Source organism: Chanodichthys erythropterus, chromosome 13, assembly GCF_024489055.1.
Source record: "Chanodichthys erythropterus isolate Z2021 chromosome 13, ASM2448905v1, whole genome shotgun sequence".
NCBI classification, from domain to species: Eukaryota; Metazoa; Chordata; class Actinopteri; order Cypriniformes; family Xenocyprididae; genus Chanodichthys; species Chanodichthys erythropterus.
This window is the reverse complement of record NC_090233.1, coordinates 26,004,589-26,024,545: the sequence shown is the minus strand read 5'-3', so window position 1 is coordinate 26,024,545 and position 19,957 is coordinate 26,004,589. Positions and strand designations below refer to the sequence as shown.

The following is a 19,957-nucleotide window of genomic DNA, read 5'->3' as shown; positions in this document are numbered from 1 at the left end:
TCTGGGAAACGCGGCTCAGTTGTGCCAGTTTCAGGTATGGGGTGAGAGAATAGAGAAAAGATAATGCTATTCCACATTCAGCCACTTCTAGCAGAGGCCGCAGAATGGATCAAAGGCTTCAGTGCAGGCGACTGGAGTAGAGGTGGACCTCAGATTCAACTACAGAGGAGCCTAACAAAAGGGCTGCAGGCTCTGTGCTCCTCTGTTAATTACCAAAATGAAAGACCAAGAGTTGCATGGAAAAGGCTAGTGAGTGACAAACTGTATGTGACCTGCAATAACAGTGTTTCATGAGGTGAAGTTGAGGCCATAGTGAAATCTAACGCAGGATTTACCAAACTAAAGTTCATGAAGAGTTGATGAAAAGCTAATAATTAAATCATTGCAATGTATATATATTCATCAGACCAGGCCACCTTCTTCCATTGCTCTGGGGTCCAGCTCTGATGCTCACGTGCCCACTGTTGGCGCTTTCGGCGGTGGACAGGGGTCAGCATGGGCACCCTGACTGGTCTGCGGCTATGTAGCCCCATATGCAACAAACTGTGATGCACTGTGTATTCTGACACCTTTCTATCAGAACCAGTATTAACTTCTTAGAGCAATTTGAGCTACAGTAGCTCGTCTGTTGGATCGGACCACATAGGCCAGCCTTCGCTTCCCACGTGCATCAATGAGCCTTGGCCGCCCATGACCCTGTCGCCGGTTCACCACTGTTCCTTCCTTGGACCACAGTGTACCCATCTTATGATGGCTACTTACAGCAGGATAATGAGCCATGTCACAAAGCTCAAATAATCTCAATCTGGTTTCTTCGACATGACAATGAGTTCATTATACTCAAATGGCCTCAACAGTCACCATATCTCAATAGAGCAAATTTGGGATGTGGTGGAAAGGAAGATTCGAATCATGAATGTGCAACCGATAAATCTGCAGCAACTGAGTGATGCTATCATGTCAATATGGACCAAAATCTCTGAGGAATGTTTCCAGCACCTTGTTGAATCTACGCTATTAAGAATTAAGCCAGTTCTGAAGGCAAAAGGGGGTCCAACCCAGTACTAGCAATAATATATATATATGGAATTATTTTACTTGTTTTTTTCCCAGCATGTAATGTAATCATTAACTAACATCTGAGAACCATTAACATGCAAATATGTTATTAAATTATTGAAATATTAACTTACATTTCTAAAGTGGTACTTCAAATAAATATTTTAGGTCAATTAAAAGCATGTATGGACTTAGTTAAAGGAATAATGTAGATTAGCATAACAGTTCTTAGTATATATTATAAAAAACAACTAAATTACTATATAGGAAACAATGAATCTATCGACCAGAAAAACATGTAGTGCTTAAGTAAGTCCTCCAAGGCCATTTGACAACATTTTGAATCATAAGATGACAGCAATTAAAGGGTTAGTTTGCCCAAAAATGAAAATTGTGTCATTAATTACTCACTCTCATGCCGTTCCAAACCTGTAAGACCTTCGTTCATCTTCAGAACACAAATTAAGATATTTTTTGATGAAATCCGAGAGCTTTCCGACTCCCCCATACAGCAATTTAACCACCACTTTCAAGGTCCAGAAAGGTAGTAAAGACTAAATAGTCCACGTGACTACAGTGACTAATCTAACCTTAATTTTATTAAGCGACGAGAATACTTTTTGTGTGTAAAAACAAAACAAAAATAATGACTTTATTCAACAATATCTTCTCTTCTGTTCTCCTATTCTCCTATGCTGTTTATGTTCAGCGCTTCCAGGTTCTACGTCAGAATGCTGTATTGCAGATTGGCCAATTCTGTTCACGCCAGCAGCACGACGCATACATGTGATGCTGACGCAGGAGCCGGCCAATAATGAGTCACTTTCTGATGTAGAGCCTGGAACTTGAACAACGTAGGAGAATGACACAGAATAGAAGATATTGTTGAATAAAGTCATTATTTTTGTTTTGTTTTTGCACACAAAAAGTATTCTCGTACCCTTCTGGATCTTGCCAGTGGTGGTTACATTGCTGTCTATGGAGGAGTCAGACACCTCTCGGATTTCATCAAAAATATCTTCATTTGTGTTCCGAAGATGAACGAAAGTCTTACGGGTGTGGAACGACATGAGGGTGAGTAATAAATGACAGAATTTTCATTTTTGGGTGAACTAACCTTTTAAGTTTTTATATAAAAATATGCTGTATGAAAATAGACAGCTTATGAGAGACATAGTAGCTTGTAATTCATAATTATCTTGTAATTATATACAAATACTGACCAAACAAAAACAAAAATTGCAGAGTGACCTGCATTTTGTGCAAAGAAAAAAAAAATTGGATCATCATCATTGGATTTTTTTTTTTTTTAAATCTGCCCCAATAACATATTATTATGGATGGACAAATTATTTGATGCACAATCGTAGTTGAAACCAAAGGGCCTTCACCTGGATGTTGATGTTGGTTTAACCCGACGGCATTAGGACCTTCCAGCAGCGCCGTCGATCTGTGTGGATTGGGTTGCATCTATCTATCTAGCTGTTTTGCGACAATGTCAGCGCGCCTGATCTCTCTCATCGCTTGCTGCATAACGTTTTTTCATTATGGAAATGCACAACTGGGAGAGTCTAAAGTAAATAACAGACCTTATGAAGTCCTGCTGAGGCAAAATTTGGGTAAGAAATGAATACACGCACGCGACTGAACCCGTGTCAGGCCTGTCACATCCACAATGGGTGAACCTGCCAGTGTCGTTATACATGACATCACAGTTTATCATTGATTCAGTTTTATAAAGACTGACATTTGTACAATACTAAATTGGACTCGTAGTTAAAAACTTACATCACGTGGATGTAATCGTAATAGGCACTAGATATCAGCAGATTTATTTAATTTGTTTATTTTATCTCCTGCTGCAGTTCTTCTTTTAAGTGTTCTGTCCACACTGTTGGTGATCATGATTGGGATGGCAGTTTGTGTCTATAAACCTCTTCGACGCAGGTGAGGAGCCCTGTGGATGAAAGACACCAGGAACTCAACACTACTATGGCAAAGGCTTGCTTCTGAATATTAATGAGCCAATACTTAGCCATTGGACAAGAACTGCGCAACGTCAGCACGAACTACTTAATAGTCGGAATCCAACACTTCGCTATTGGAAGATTACAAATCAACGTCAGTATGACCTAATTAATATTAAACACTCCATATCAGTGCAATCGAGGCTAAATCTCCACGAGGATCGTTTAAGACAAAACCTTATAATTTACGTTGTTAAAACTGAACACTATGCCAAACATACATACTACAGCATATGTTTTTTTTTTCTTAACTTGAACAGTTTGTAAGCTGCTAAATTGTTTACTGTCTGAAATTATACGTATTTATTTTTTATTTAATTTTATTTTGGTGTATTTATTGTAAGATGTTTATTTGACAGTTTTTTGGCATGTCGGACCTCTTGAACAGGCCTACTGAATAAATTTCAAAACCCAAATCTGTATAAATGTGTTCAAAATAAAAGACTGAATGCCACAATGCCTAATCAACATGTTATTCATTTTTATTATGTTTTATTGCACTTATGTAAAGTTAATTAACATTTAAAAGTACTATGGATGTATTTGGTACCATGGTATTGTATATTATGGTACTGAATAATTAGCATATTTGCATCACATTTGCTCTAAACATCAGCATTTCTCTCTCTATCCTGCCTGCTTAAAGGTGCCCTAGAATTAAAAATTGAATTTACCTTGGCATAGTTGAATAACAAGAGACAAGAGTTCAGTACATGGAAATGACATACAAACTCATCTCAAACACCATTGTTTCCTCCTTATATAAATCTCATTTGTTTAAAAGACCTCCAGAAACTAAATGTGGTTAAAGTTACCATCGTTTATTACTGTATTCACAGAGACAAGAGCCGTCACTATTTTCATTTTTAAACACTTGTAGTCTGTATAATTCATAAACACAACTTCAACTACAAATTTTTTATAAATCTCTCCAACAGTGTGTAATGTTAGCTTTAGCCACGAAGCACAGCCTCAAACTCATTCAGAATCAAATGTAAACATCCAAATAAATACTGTACTTACATGATTAGACATGTTGCATGACGAACACTTTGTAAAGATCCATTTTGAGGGTTATATTAGCTGTGTGAACTTTGTTGATGCTGTTTAAGGCAGTCGTGAGCTCGGGGCGGGGAGCACGAGAATTTAAAGGGGCCGCAGCCTGAATCGGCGCATAATTAATGATGCCCCAAAACAGGCAGTTAAAAAAATGAATAAAAAAAAAATCTATGGGGTATTTTGAGCTGAAACTTCACAGACACATTCAGGGGACACCTTAGACTTATATTACATCTTTTGAAAACACGTTCTACGGCACCTTTAAGTGTTGTCTCCTCAATCCCACCAGTCCCTATGTGAATTTCTTCTTCTCATTAGGGAAGAGAGACAACTCATGCTCCTAATCCTGTCACATGCAACAAGATCAGCATCTGCTGAGCAGGTTATCTCTCCCTCACACAGATTAAATAGAGGAAAGATGGATACTTATTTGCATAATAGTTTTTCAACACATTTTTAGTGGGTGGCCCACAAGCCAAACACCTGCTGAGCTGAAGTCACGAGAATAGATAATAAAAAGTTGCTTCAGTTAATTTGCCAACATAGCAGCAAGACACTTGAGCTGATTAAGTCAAACTAAATGAGTGAAGAAAACAATTTCCTGTATAAATAATGAAAGGCTTTTAAAGCCAAAAATGAATACAAGCTGTAGCATTCAGGAGCCTTCTTTTGCATCAGATAACACAAGATTTATCTTTGTAGTAAACACGACTGATATGAATTCTTTACTCAGCAGACTGAAATTGTTACATTGTGTTTAGGAGGTACACAAATTGATCAACTTGCACCTACACTTAAGGATAATTTGTTTATAATTTATATAAAATTACATGATGGCCAACTAAGCTGCTGGTATACATTCACTTTGTACTAAATCAATCCCATTTTCCATATTTAAAAGGATAGTTCACCCAAAAATTAAAATTCTGTCATTTACTTGCCCTCAAGTTGTTCCAAACCTGAATCAATCTCTTTCTTCTGCTGAACACATAAAAAGATATTTGGGTGACCAAACAGTTGATGGGCCTCATTGACTTCCATAGTAGGAAAAAAATACTATGGAAGTCAATGGGACCCATCAACTGTCTGGTTTCTTCAAAATATCTTCTTTTGTGTTCAGCAGAAGAAAGAAATTCATACAGGTTTGGAACAACTTGAGGGTGAGTAAATGATGACATTTTTTTTTTTTTTTGGTTGGTTGAACTGTCCCTTTAAGAAAATATTTGCTTTGTCATAACTGTACAAACAGCCTTTCAGTTTATATTATGTAAAACCCTATCATCTTTCAGTAATCAGCCTTAAAGGGATAGTTCATCCCAAAATTGTGTCATCATTTACTCACCCTCAAGTTATCCCAAACCTGTAAGAGTTTCTTTCTTCTGCTGAACACAAAAGAAGATATTTTAAAGAATGTCAGTAACCAAACAGTTGATGGTAGTCATTGACTTCCATAGTAGGAAAAATATATAATTGAAATCAATAGCTACAATCAGCTCTTTTTCTTTAAAATGTCTTCTTTTGTGTTCAAGAAAGAAACTCATACAGGTATGGAACAACATGAGGGTGAGTAAATGATGACAAAAGTTTAATTTTTGGGTGAACTGTCACTTTAATGTAAAGTGTGATGCATTTGACACTACATAAATTCCTTTAAGTCAGCTTCTTTAAAACTGTTATTTCCTTCACTTTCACATGTGATCTCATTGAAATCATGATTTCATTCCCCGAGACAGTCAAGACTGACTGCACACTGCCTCAAACCACTGCTGACATACAGCTTTAATCTGCCAACACATGGCACTCGAAGCTCTGTTGAGATGCGAGTGCAAATGAGGTGCCAAGACAACCGTTCACATCTAAAGGAGGGACCTATTCAGAAAATGTCACATTACACAAGATTTCTCAATGCCAAACTCTCAAATTTGTATGAATAAACAACCTTCTTCATGCACTTTCCTCACAAAACCTGAGTGATGTACCCAAGTGTGCAAGGCTAATAAACTATCAAACCTCATTGTGCTACAAGGAAAATGCTTGTGATCTCAAATGCACTCTTTTTATAATAGTATTACTGTAATTGGGTACTCTAAATCGGTTGACTGTGGGAAGGAAAACAGAACCAGAAATACCATTAACACATTTTCCTTTAAGAATACTCCTTACATTTTTTTTGAAAAAGATATTATAATAAGCATTCAAGACAAATATTGGTACGCATCAGAACAGTGCCACCTGTTGGTTTGTTTAATAAAATTCATGAGGGACAGGAGAGATTATATATTATCAGATCCGTTGGGTAATGTGACAATGAATGGATAGACGTTCCTCAAATAAATGTTAAATAGATTTAAAATATTGTATTAAAAAACAAAAACAAAAAAAACAGCATGAATTTAAAGATGAATGAAAAAAAAAAGAAAAAAAAAGTATAAGAATATATCTTGCTATCAAATCCATAACTTCAAAGTTTCAGATATTTGTCACTAGTAAAAATAAATGTTTATATTTTGATTTTCATGATGAAATTGATCTGATCAACTTAATTGTTTTTATGCCTTTATTTGATTTGCCATGTCCATGCAGCTGTCATATAGTTAATGAAGCGCCATAAAGTCAATAAAGTGCTTTTATTAAAGTAAAAACATCTTTTTTTGTTTGTGTCAATCATACATCACAGTTTACAAATGCCTTCACGATTTCTTCAACATGCTCAAACAGGATACTTTAAACTCGCATTTTGCAGCAATGACAATTAACCGAGAATCAAACCAACACTAACCCTGATCCGGTAAAGACCATGAAACATTTTGGCAATTAGTTAAGACTTACACCCAAATACCAAAAGTTAAATTAGGTTTTAAATAAAGAATGAAACTAACTTCTGTGTCCAGGAATAATTGTGTGTGAATAATCGTAGTCAGAACATTTGATTTATTTCAATGCAGCATAAACTAAAATCAATGTCTTGTTATTACAACATCCCTATTATAAACGCAAACTCGTGGCCTCAGATCCTTGTTCGCTACAAGAAGAATAAAGCAATATAAATGTCTAAAAATTATGAGGTGACAGATACAGTTAAAATCGGTTCAAGCACACACTGGTTCATACAAAAAAAAAAAAGTAGTGAGAGAGATACTGCAAGCTGTAAGTCACTAGTCAACACTCAGACGTCTTTCGAGCCTCACAAGGCTATAAAAACACTTACAGGAAGAAGTCAACAAAAGAACATTCAAGACATCAAGAAAAAACAATTATGACAAAATAAATTAGCGCTGTCAGCTACAAGAGGAAGGAACAGCATGAGATTCCCAAACAGAGCAGGGCAGGTTCTTCCACATTTGCCACATCAGAACCTCAATCAGCAAACAATGCTGTCCATCCACAATTCAACGTCACCTTCCGAAACAAAAAAAGCTGGTTTTCTTGTCACACGTTCCCCTAGTCCTTTAGTGTAGCATGAGGTTTGGTTGGTGCCAGAAAAAGTGACCCAGTACTGCCACATTCTCGCCTTGCATTACGACATACTTATGGCGATCCAAGCGGTTTTATTGTATCATTTTACAAATTAGGCAGACTAAAAGCTTGAGGCGTATTGGCTTACATTGGACAGCCATTTTCAGAAATATTCCGGTCTGTATGAGTGCCTCTCACTCCAGCGAGGCACAGCGGTGTGTGGTTTATTGCCTTTATACCAGAGATGCTTCAGTCAGAAATTGTGTAATGACAAAAGCACACGGGTACTGTCCTACTGCTTTGTGTAAAACATTCATTTCTTTCACTTTCCTTGGCTGTGTATAAAATGGTTTTAAAAGGAACCGATAACCGGTGATCAGTTTAACCCTGAGATATATTATTAATATAAACCTAAAGCTAATGTTAATGCAAAAAACCTTCCTTTCTATCAAAAAAAAAAAAAAAAAAAAAAAAAAAATGTATCTAGTCACTACTGTCAAGATGTATAAACTTGCACAGGTTCATGTTTGGACTGTCAAGGACATCACAACCTGTCTACCACATAATCTTAAAAAAGCAGCACTGGATTTCTTATAAAATACATGCGTGATCACCTCTTTAAAGGAGGGAAAATGAAAAGCAGTAAAAATCAAGAAAACATTTTTTTTTGCTCATTTTTTTGGATAAGGAAGAACCTTTCAGATGTTGACTCCAAACTTAATAAGTAACTAAGTGTAGTCGTATGTCAGTGGCAACAGAGAGCTGTGTGAATCTGAAGAAAGTTTTAATGGTTATGGCAATAACAGGAGCTCCCTTTGTCTTTCCTTCCCTCATCTTACTCCGTCACTTTTCCAGTAAGGAGAGTTGTAAAATCCTCTCTAATTCCTCCTCTTCTTCTTTTCTTCTCCTTTCTTCCTCCTCCTGTGCCCGGGCCGAGAGCTCCATAGCCAATCGCAGGTCAGTGTCGGGGCTGGAGGTGGAACCAGAGCTTGAGGGTGTGGTGTCACTGAGGTCTACTAAAACTCCCTCAGACTCAGACCTGTGGTTATATAACAGAACATAATTTAAGAACACGTACACAGAAATGGACACTGGAAATGGCACTTTGAAAAATCATCCTACCCATACTTTGCTTCTGTTAACTAGACAACTGCTTAAAAGTTTGGGGTCGGTTAAATGTTTTTTTTTTTTGTTTGTTTTTTAAGTCTCTTATTCTCACCAAGGCTGCATTTGTTTAATTAAAAATACAGTAAAACAGCTATATTGTGAAATATCATTACAATTCAAAACTGTTTTCCCTTTTTAATATATTTTAAAATGTAATTTATTCCTGTGATGGCAAAGCTGCATTTTCAGCAGCCATTACTCCAGTCTTCAGTGTCACATGATCCTTCAGAAATCATTCTAATATGCTGATTTGGTGCAAGAAACATTTCTTATGTCTTATGTCGTGCTGCTTAACATTTTTGTGGAAACTGACACGTTTTAGGAAAAAGAACAGCAATTCTTTGAAATTAGAAATAAAATTCCAACATTATAAAAATGTAAATTTCTTTTCTTAAACAAACATACAAAAAAACCCTTAAAACTCTTGATAAGTATGTGTAACCATTTTCTCCAGAACAAAAAGCCTGGACAAATAATTATGGAAATGTAAAAATTACCCATCACTCAACCGGTTCGTCATGGACTGTGTCACCTGCCCATCAAAATCACTCAAAGTGTCCTACAAAAAAGACCCACCAGACTGCATATAAGACACAGACAACATCAAGAACTGCACAAAATACAGGTTACAGGATGCTTTCTGACCTGTGAATTAAGTGCACTGGACTCAAGCAGGCTCTGGTGAATGGCATACTGGAGCAGCTCTTCATCATGATGCACTGGGTTGTAATGGCGTGTGTTGGAGTGGCGGTAGCCTCCTCGGTGGTGATAGTGTGCGGGTGCCATGAACACAGACGGACACACTTGGAATTGAGCAGGTCCTGCAGAAGCCAGAAAACAACATTTAGTGAAAAACAGAAAATTTCCCTGCTGGATCAATCCAAATAACTAATTTCCAATATGAGTTGAAGTGCTTTGAGAAGGTTTGTCAGAGTTTGTGACTGGTATTGTTAAAGGGTTAGTTCACCCAAAAATGAAAATTCTGTCATTAATTACTCACCCTCATGTCGTTCCACACCTGTAAGACCTTGGTTCATCTTTGGAACACAAATTAAGATATTTTGATGAAATCTGAGAAGTATATGATTCGTCCATAGACAGCAATATAATCAACACTTTCAAGGTCCAGAAAGGTACTAAAGACATCATTAAAACAGTCCACACTGCAGTGGTTTGACCTTAATTTTATGAAGCGACAAGAATACTTTTTGTGCATGAAAAACAAAACAAAAATAACAAAAATAATAACTTTATTCAACAATATCTTCTCTTCTGTGTCATTTTCATATGCTTTTACGCCCAGCACCTCCAGGTTCTATGTCAAAACAAAGACTCATTATTGGCTGGCTCCTGCGTCAGCATCACACAAATACACGGGAAAGAAACAAAACAAAACAAAACAAAAAAAAACACAGAAGCCTTCACTGTGCTTACTGTGGCAATTACGCAAGGATAATAACAGGGAAGAGAAGAGATTTTTGAATAACATTATTTTTTTTTGTTTTTGCGCACAAAAAGTATTCTCGTCGCTTCATAAAGTTAAGGTTGAATCACTGTAGTCGGATGGAGGAGTCTATGGAGGACTCATATACCTCTCAGATTTCATAAAAAAGATCTTAATTTGTGTTCTGAAGATGAACAAAGTTCTTACAGGTGTAGAACGACATGAGGGTGAGTAATTAATGACAGAATTTTAATTTTGGGGTGAACTAACCCTATAAAAAGATATTCAAACAGATGAGGAATAAATTAATCTATTTCCAAACCTGAAGCCTGGTTGTCACACTTCTCTTCTGTAGGTGTGGGTGTAGAAGCTGATTGGTTGGGGTCCAGAGGCTCATCTGTACTGCACTTGTTGACGTTTCCAAATGTGATGCGGGCATTCAAGACATGGAACAACGGGATTTCTGTAGAAACACAAATGAAAAAGAATCAAATCTGTAAGAGCGTTAATTCTTTGTTATTTCTTATTGGTCATTCACAGCCACGTGGGCACAGGTGATCACTTCCGTTTCCGTTATTATTTCCCTTGTCGGATTGTTTGTTAGTGTTGGAAGGGGTGAGTAGCGGGAGCCAACTTTCTGTTGACCATATTGTGCTGGTCTAATCATGTTTTCATGTGCTTTAATAAGATCGAAAGCAAGTTAAATCGTCAGTCTTCCTTTGACGTCAAGATGACCGAGTGCGAACCAGTCACGAGCCCACTACCTAGCCTCTATGTGGCTATTGGATGCTGCTAATAAAATCCAGGATCTAGTTATATTAAAGCCATTCACAGATATATACAGAATTGATATACATACATCTACCTGAACAACATTTAAGCAGAAATGTTTTACAAAGTTTTCTTTAAAGACAACACCTAAGTTCAGGCTTGAAACATTAAAGCAGTCTTGAAGAACAGGAAAGTTAGATTAGTTAATACTAAACCATCTTCCATACATAATTTGCAAATGTTTAGTTGAATTTCATCAGTGTACTTGTGCCAGTTAGATGAGTTAATATTCAAGCTGATGCATAACATTACAAATGCAAATTTTATGTCGGACAGGGTTTGATTTAAGAACTGAGTAGTAGGCTGTTTGTTTCTCTCTTTTTATGCTTTCACTCACCAATCTTCACAGGAAAGCCAGGGGGAAACCTGAGGTTGATGAAGTCCTTGAGTCGGGCAAAATGAGTGCTGGTGCGAGCCATCAGATCAATGATGGGAGTGACCTGCTCCACCAGAGACAGAGGATGCTCCTCGCTCATCCACAGGGTGCCTTTAAACCTGAGAAGAGGTCACAAAATTTCAAACATTTCATCAATTCTTCAACACACACACACTTTTTTAAATGGTTTACGGGGACTCTAATTAATGGTTTTTATACTGTACAAACCATATATTCTATCCTCCTACACTAGCCCTACCCCTAAACATACCCATCACAGAAAACTTTAGGCATTTTTTTTATTAAAAAAATAATAAAATAAAATAAAACAGTTTAGCATGTTTTTTTTTTTTAAGTCATTTGTTTGTTTTTTTAGCCATGTTTACGTTGTAATACCCATGTCATTATACACGTGTCCTCATAAACGATGTATACCTGTACACACACACACACTCAAAAGTCTGAGGTCAAGATTCTAATAATACTTCACAACGTAACTTTTTTCTGTATTTTTCATCAAATAAATGCAGCCTTGGTGAGCATAAGAGACTTTTTTCTAAAACAAATTAACATATATGCTGAAATGTATACACAGAATTATATATATATATTTATTTATTTGTTTGAAAATAATTTTTGAGAGGCTGAGTGAATGTCCGGTCTTACTTCTGTGTTCTGATGGTGAGCTCAATGGGTCGACCGATATCTCTACCCTGCAGGTCGAAGTTGGGGTTAAAGTACTCCTCTGGAGTAATAGCTGTGGGGTTTGTGGCAGTGGCAAACTCCATAGTCATGTCCTGTAATTATACATGGAAACAATCAATACAGAATCCTTTCAGCTTTTTTAAAATACAGTGGTCCCAAAAAGCACTGGGACACTTAAAGTCACCACAAAATCCAAATCTAATTTCTTAATGGAATATTACAGTACTTTTAAATAATTTTGAAAATCATGTATCCACGTAATCTTTAATCAAAAGAACTTTTCTTCTTCACTTGCCGCATTATCTCTTCTCTGATGACGTTTAATGTCACGAGGGGCAGGATAACCTGTCACTCACATGAGATCTCCGCAAAAGCAAACCACAACCATCCAATCAATTCCTGATTGACAAGTCCTGCCCTACTATTTTTTTGTTCATACATCACAATAGGGAAGAAAAGACTACTGTGCAACTTCTGTTTCATGTTGACTTTAAGCCACATGTACAAATGTCACTGAATTAGATAAAGTATCAAACCAAGATTTTTTTTTTTTAAAGAAAGATGGCACAAGCACACTTTAAGCATAACAATCCACAAAAGGAAGTGTGTTAGGTTTCAAATTACAAACCAATAGATATACTATTTAAAATATACAAGTATTTGGTCACTTTATGGTTGTCAGACATTAACGGAACACGTTCATAATTAATGTGATGAACTACACCTGTGGTTACTCTGCTAGGACATCTGTGTGAACCTGAGGAGAAATGATTCACACACCCACTAAAAAAATTTTTGCTGTAAGACTTGTTGGTTGAAACTCATTTCTAAAATGGCTTATAAATATTAAAAGGTTAGTTCACCCAAAAATTCAGTCATTAATTACTCACCCTCATGTCGTTCCAAACCCGTTAGACTTTCGTTCATCTTTGGAACACAAAATAAGATCTTTTTTTGATGGAATCTGAGAGCTCTCTGTCCCTCCATAGACGGATACATAAATACCACTAACACTTCAAAAAGTTTCATAAGAGATTGTAAAACTAATCCATATGAATTGAGTGGTTTAGTCCAAATTTTCTGAAGAGACTCGATTGCTTTATATGATGAACAGTTTGAAATTTATTTTTGGCTTTTATTCACATATGAACATTCATTAACGCACACATCAGTGTTGGAAAACAGAAGCTCAAGCATGTTTGCTTAACACGTGCGAGAACCAATGAAGTTCATTCTTGTGTGTCACGCATCACTTTTGAATTTAGGTTTTTATTCACATATAAACATTGATCAGCGAACATAAACAGAAGCTCAACCAAAACTGCTCGAAGCGCGAGAACAAACCTTTTCCGGAAGCTCAAAAGTGATGTGTGACACACAAGTATGAACTTCATTGGTTCTCGCACGTGTTAAGCAAACATGCTTGAGCTTCTGTTTTCCAACACTGATGTGTGCGTTAATGAATGTTTATATGTGAATAAAAGCCAAAAATAAATTTCAATCTGTTCATCATATAAAGCAATAGAGTCTCTTCAGAAAATTTGGACTAACCCGCTCAATACATATGAATTAGTTTTACAATCTATTAATGAACTTTTTGAAGCGTCAAAGTGGTAGTTATGTTGCTGTCTATGGAGGGACAGAAAGCTCTCAGATTTCATCAAAAAGATCTTCATTTGTGTTCCGAAGATGAACGAAAGTCTTACGGGTTTGGAACAACATGAGGGTGAGTAATTAAAGTTAGAATTTTCATTTTTGGTTGAACTAACCCTCTAAGTTATTTCTGTGAAAAGATCTTTTTTTTTTTTTTGAGATGCCACTTGGTTTGATCCAATTTAATTACATTCATGCATTCTTAAGTGTGGCTGAAACAAACAGTTAATAAGTAAATAAATTGAGTGTCTGTTTCATGTGCTCATCTTACCCCTTGAGCACCGATCTGTTGTTCTACTGTGCCGAGCAAAGATTCCAGAACATTCCTTTCACCTGTGGAGATCAAAAGCATCAGTAATTGATATTAAACTGTTAACACAACAGAGAGCTGCAGGGAACAGCCTATTGACTCTTTACCACCGACAGGGTGCTGGAGCCCAATCTGGAACATTTCCATATGCTTTCATTGGCGGAAAAGCAATTATGGGCTTCAAACTTATCCCTACAACCTGAAACCGATAACATCAGAAGCCAGGGGACAACATAACATCTGCACTAAATAAAGTTTTCAAAACAACAACTTAATCTGGCAATCATGTTCAAATGACAGACATTTTGTTTGTCTCTATGCACAGCTGCTCCACTTAATTTTCTCTGTCCATCTATTCAATATATGTGAATTGATTGTTATAACTTTAGCCCATTCCATCAAAAGCAGCTTGTGATGGCATAAAGACACTAAATCAAAATACTTTGGATCTTAAACTGTTAAACAAAGACTGCGGTGTGCTAGATTGTTTGTGTGCAGGTTATGTACTGAAATAACATCAATTAAGTCACAATTCATCCCTCAAGTAAGTGGAAACATACGTCAGTTTTGAGAGAGATTCGCAGTTTCCCGGTTGAGCATCAGTACCATTTTGGTGGAAAAGGGGTATGATATATATAGTGTAATCGTAAAGTGGGTTAATTACTTTTTATCCTGGCCTTCTCCTCGTCTGTGAGGTGCTCCGTCCTGGTGCGAATCACAACGTTCACATTGTTCACTGAAAAAACCTGCCAAAAGCAGCATCATCACCCACAGGACAAAGACTGCCTTATTCTGAAGCTCACTGCTCTAAAAAGAAAGTCTGATGTTTCTGAAGATTAACTTTTCACTTTGGAGAATATAACTCTAAAAGAGCAAATTTCTCCTTCCAATGATTGTTAATGGAGTTATAGTTCATAAACGGTTGATGGCTCACCTTGGCTTCAAATCCATTTACTACTTCTGTTCTGTCTGACCTCCAACCCCAGATACCGGATTTAGACCTGAGCACAGAATGAATGTTTTAATAGCATCTCTGATTTAAACTTCAGCAGCAAAAATGGTGTTAAGAGTCTGTTTCAATTAATCAATTCAATTTGAGTCGATGTTCAAAAATCCATGAATCCATGTGTGACATTTTTCATATACAATATTGTTCAAAGGCTTGGGGTCAGTAAGATTTTTATTGAATGAATTTAATACTTTTTTTTTTTTAACAAGTAAGCATTCAATTGATCAGTGACAGTAAAGACATTAACAATGTTACAAAAAAAAAAAATGTATATTTCAAATAAAAACTGTTCTTCTGAACATTTTATTCACCCAAGTATCTTGAAAAACATGTACCAGGGCTTCACAAAAATATTAAGCAGCACAACGGTTTTCAACATTGATAATAATAAGAAATGTTTCTTGAGCATATTAGAATGATTTCTGAAGGATCATGTGACATCTAATTGACCCTAATCTTTTGAACTGTAGTATATTTATTAGAAATAAATCTTATATAGGTGGCCATACCTCTCAAACGCAATGTCCTTTGTGTCCAGATATGTGTTGACAATGGGTGTTGTCAGCCTCTTGGCAACTTCCTGTTCAGCGGGCTGCATGGAGTCCAGAGTGACATCCTCCATCTCGCGGGAGAGATCAAAGCGCTCAGTGTCCACCACCTCGTCCTCGTGATTAACTTCCATCAGCTCAGTGCAGTTGTCTGCGAGAACCCACATGATACTGATCAATCACAAATAAACTTCAGGCAATTCATTCATCCTCATGCAAAGTGCACTAGTAAACATACAAATGTGAACTTCGTGTAGGCTTCAGAAGAATTCGCAGCACATTTGCTAGAACCCCACCACCAAGTGAATGTGTAAACTACAGATGGGCGGAATGGTCGACTAGACTATACAGGCAGAGAGAATAACTAACTCTCTTCTCTGAAGATATAGCTTCTTCTTCCTCTGATCCAGGTCATGTTTTCAAAGCCCAGAAGGGTGGTGTCCACTCTCAGACAGGCCCCACTCTTCCAGATTCTGCACACGTCGCTGGGACACACGCGGGATACGAGTGGAACTGGAGTGAGAAAAGAAGAGGATCATCCTATGTCCTAAAAAAGTCATAAGAATTCATGCGCAGAAAATGTGAGAAAAAAAAAAAAAAAAAAAAAAGAGCACTTACTCCAGCTAGTAAACTCCCACTTCATCTCCATGTAGAAATCTGGAGACTGGGATAAAAGAGGTTTATTACACTTCAGGCCCTTTCACATGACTCACATCAAGGCTTCTAACAGTAGAGGCTCCTGACTGTAAATTTAGGTAGGGCAGATTCTGGGACTTAGCGCTAGTTTATGATAAACATTTTGTAAGCTTTATATTCTAATCGCTGAACACATGCAGCTCACTTTTGGCATTATTCAGCCTGAGGGTGGCACTCTAATGTTGATTGACAGGTGATTGACACGCATATAGCGCTACCTTAGAACTGCCTTAATGTAGCATTTATTGCTTCCAAATGATGTTTTAAAATATTACAAGTTGTGGAGGAATTCCAGTGAGGAATTTTGACCCAATCGCTCGTAATTAGATTGCAATGCAGTTCCATATTTCACCATGGATTTATATTGGAAAATTGTGGGACGCTGTAGAGCTGGGGAGGTCTCAGGCAATCTCTGCCCACTCATAATACCTGCCTGCCAAAGCCATGCATTAAATTTTAATATATCCTGCTCACTATATAACTTAATGTGGTCTAGAAAATCCAAAAATATTTGTTGCAGAATGCTAAACACATTTACAATCTATTATTAAGTCAATGTATATAGAGGTCTATGTTTTGAATGAATATTTTGACAAGCCTTCAACACAAGCGGCATGTGCCAAATTAACGTCCATATAAAACGTGTTGCAAGTAGCAACACAGAAGGGCAATTTTACGAGGTTGTTTGGTAGCAAGAAAGCAAATGCAGTAAACAGCGAATAGTGAAAGCAAAAGTAAAAAAAAAAAAAAAAACACATAATATCTAAACATTTACACACTACCATTCTACCAAACTTTGGGTCAGTGAGATTTTATTTTTAGGAAATGAATAATATTATTCAGCAAGAATGCATTAAATTGATCAAACATGACAGTTTATATTGTTAACATAACATTTATACTGTTATAACAGATTTCAAATAAATGCTGTTCTTTTGAACTTTATTCCTCACAGAATCCTGAAAAACATGTATCAGCTTCCATAAAAATATTAAGCAGCAGCACAGCTGTTTTCAACATTGATCATAAATAAGAAATGTTTCTTGAGCACCAAATCAGCATATTAGAATGATTCCTGAAGTAACAAATTACACTAATATTGTGAAATATTATTACAGTTTAATTAGTCCATTTTTTAATGTTTCCACTGTATTTTTAATCAAATAATTGCAGCCTGGGTGAGCATAAGAGACTTCTTCCAAAAACATTAACAAATCTTACCGCCCCACACTTTTGAACAGTAATGTATATTACACAACATAAACTCAAAATTCACAAAAATAAAATAAATAAACAGGATCAAATGACAGACGCACCTCTCGGATCTTGCACAGTAGCTCTGGGACGCCACCCAGCGCAGTGGAGGCTTTGATGTAATCTCGCCGCTGGAGCACCAGCTGCACCATCTCTGGATCTCCCGTGCTGACCGCTTCCTGCAGCACTGTACAGACAAGAAGATATATTAGATATTTATCCTTATCTAAGAATATGGACTTGTAATGGAAAGGCAAACATACTAGTCTAGCGCTATACTATATAGTGCACTATAAATCACATATGACCAAAAAAAAAAGACTAAGTGTCTTTGAGGAGGTGATTATTAGAGCATATGTAATGCTCGCTGCTTCTGGGAAAAGCTGAAACAGACGTACTAAACACTCACTGCTGGAAAAACCACTGATGACACAAGCCGAGGAAGTGGTGGTAATAGTTCTAATGGTATTCTTGTGAGAGCCAATGCGGTTTACTTTGAAGACTGCTATGGCGATATTGCACAGCTTCATTCTCACCTGTCCAATGTTTGTCATTTTCTTTGGAAACGTCCGCGCCGTGTCTGAGCAGCACCCTCACCGACTCCAAGTGTCCAAGTGAGACGGCCAGATGCAGAGGGGTCCGGCCCCTGGGATCCACCTCTTCGACGTTACTCTGAAAGGAGTGTAAACACAGACAGTATCTTATGGATGAAACTGAAAAGAGGCAAAAAATCAAGCATTGCTGCATGGCTTGTGGGTGGGGAGATGAAAATGTGGAATGCAACTGTAATTATCCAGAATATTAGATCCTCTTCCTGTGAAACGGTCATAATATCTGATTTATTTGTCGCCTACAGTAGGGGCTTTTAATCTTTTAGATGCCACATACATACCCACAAATATGATCATCCTTATGTGAGGGACCCCACATCCTAAAATTTATAAGGCAGCAAATGTTTAAATATATAAAGACTGCATTTATACTGTGAAATATTAATGTAATGAAGATTATTTGGCAAATATTTAGTTGTGTTTACATTTTGTTCCTACTAACTACAGTACTGCACTGTTAGAGTTACTATTTATTATCATTCTTTTAATCTTATTTTTAATAAATGTATTTTTACATTGCTATTTTTCCATGGAACCCAGTTTGAAAAGCCCTGGTCTATAGCATGGTGCAGTAAAATGAATCTCTTCTGTTATTAAGATGAGCTCACCAGCTCTCCAGTGCAATGCAATACAGCAGGGCTGTGGCTAACAAGTGGATGGCAAGCTGATGAAGCATTTGCAGTAAGATCCGATAATGCACCAAATCCAATTTCATTAAATTACTAACGTAAATACATGACAAGCATGTCATGACATCCACAGGAGGCAGAAATCTCTCAGCAGTCAAATCAATGATTCTACCATTAGCTTCATAGAGTCTGCATACATCAGCATTTGCGGATATCTCACACATACCGTCTGTAGCTCTCTTTCCAGCTTCCTGTAATCATTCTCCCACACCAGGACATGCAGTGGAAACCTGAGGCTGAAATCCTCGTCGCTGGCAGCGGTGGCGGATAACATTCTGGCTCGATCAAACTCTCCGTGTCTCACCCTCCAAAATCAAGAGCCAGCCTTCGAGCTAGCTACTGTCATGAACCATCAAATCTCTTCACGCGTTTAATTCATTTCTGATAAATATACAGCGACTCTTGCTATTTGTGGAGACGCTTTTATAAATGAGACGCCGAAAACGCAACCAACTTTTTTCAAAATAAACTTTTGAAAAACAAGGAAGTGGCAGGTTGAAACTATTTGGGTAGGGGTGTATCCAGTCATTTGAAAAACTATTCCCCCAAACCTTTTTGCATTTAGTTATATTTATAAACAATGGTCTCAGCATAAAATAGTCGATAAGAGCCTAATTAGCTATATATGATCTGTCAAAAAAATCGTAAAGGATAAACTATTATTTGTTCTAATTAAAATTGACAAGCCCAACGCCAGACTGAACCATTCCATATGAAGGAGGGGCGGTCGTGCTATAAAATATCGATAAATTCTGTTAAATCAACGAGTGATTTTTGTGTAATCCTAATTAGAGGTGTTTAAAACAAATAGGCATAAAACAAAAACGCTTTCAAATGAAACATCAGTAAATAATCGTAATAATTAATCTCACTGGCACTGGCTGATATTCGTTCGCCCGCGGCCAAGCGCGACACCGCCTCTGTGGTTTTAAATGATCTTAAGCTCATCAGGAGCGGCGCGCGACTGGAATCGCGCTTGCGCATGCGCGGGCACGACTGCAGTATGTTATGAAGATCGTGTCCTACATGCCTTGAATCTCATTTCCGACAGTGTGTGGCTCAT

At 37.1% G+C, this 19,957-nt stretch overlaps 1 protein-coding gene across 1 annotated transcript; it reads right to left on the bottom strand.

Moving 5' to 3' along the window:
* Positions 1–6,634: 6,634 nt before the first annotated feature.
* On the bottom strand, positions 6,635–19,798 carry ankrd13a (ankyrin repeat domain 13A). Its single transcript, XM_067406066.1, has 15 exons — positions 19,061–19,798; positions 18,131–18,266; positions 17,657–17,781; positions 16,263–16,308; positions 16,014–16,157; positions 15,606–15,795; positions 15,022–15,088; positions 14,752–14,833; positions 14,049–14,110; positions 12,086–12,216; positions 11,381–11,538; positions 10,535–10,675; positions 9,414–9,589; positions 9,266–9,327; positions 6,635–8,640 (listed from the first exon to the last, which is right to left on the bottom strand). The coding sequence occupies exons 1-15, from the start codon at positions 19,166–19,168 to the stop codon at positions 8,445–8,447; spliced, it is 1,824 nt and encodes a 607-aa protein (XP_067262167.1). The 5' UTR covers positions 19,169–19,798; the 3' UTR covers positions 6,635–8,444.
* Between the last annotated feature and the right edge of the window lie 159 nt (positions 19,799–19,957).

Excerpts from the sequence above, each read along its gene's own strand:
- ankrd13a (XM_067406066.1), bottom strand. The coding sequence starts at position 19,168 with ATGTTATCCGCCACCGCTGCCAGCGACGAGGATTTCAGCCTCAGGTTT. Across the intron at positions 15,796-16,013 it reads CTATATCTTCAGAGAAGAGA|ACAACTGCACTGAGCTGATG; the intron begins GTTAGTTATTCT and ends GGGTTCTCGCAG. Across the intron at positions 9,590-10,534 it reads GTGTGACAACCAGGCTTCAG|GACCTGCTCAATTCCAAGTG; the intron begins GTTTGGAAATAG and ends TGGCTTCTGCAG.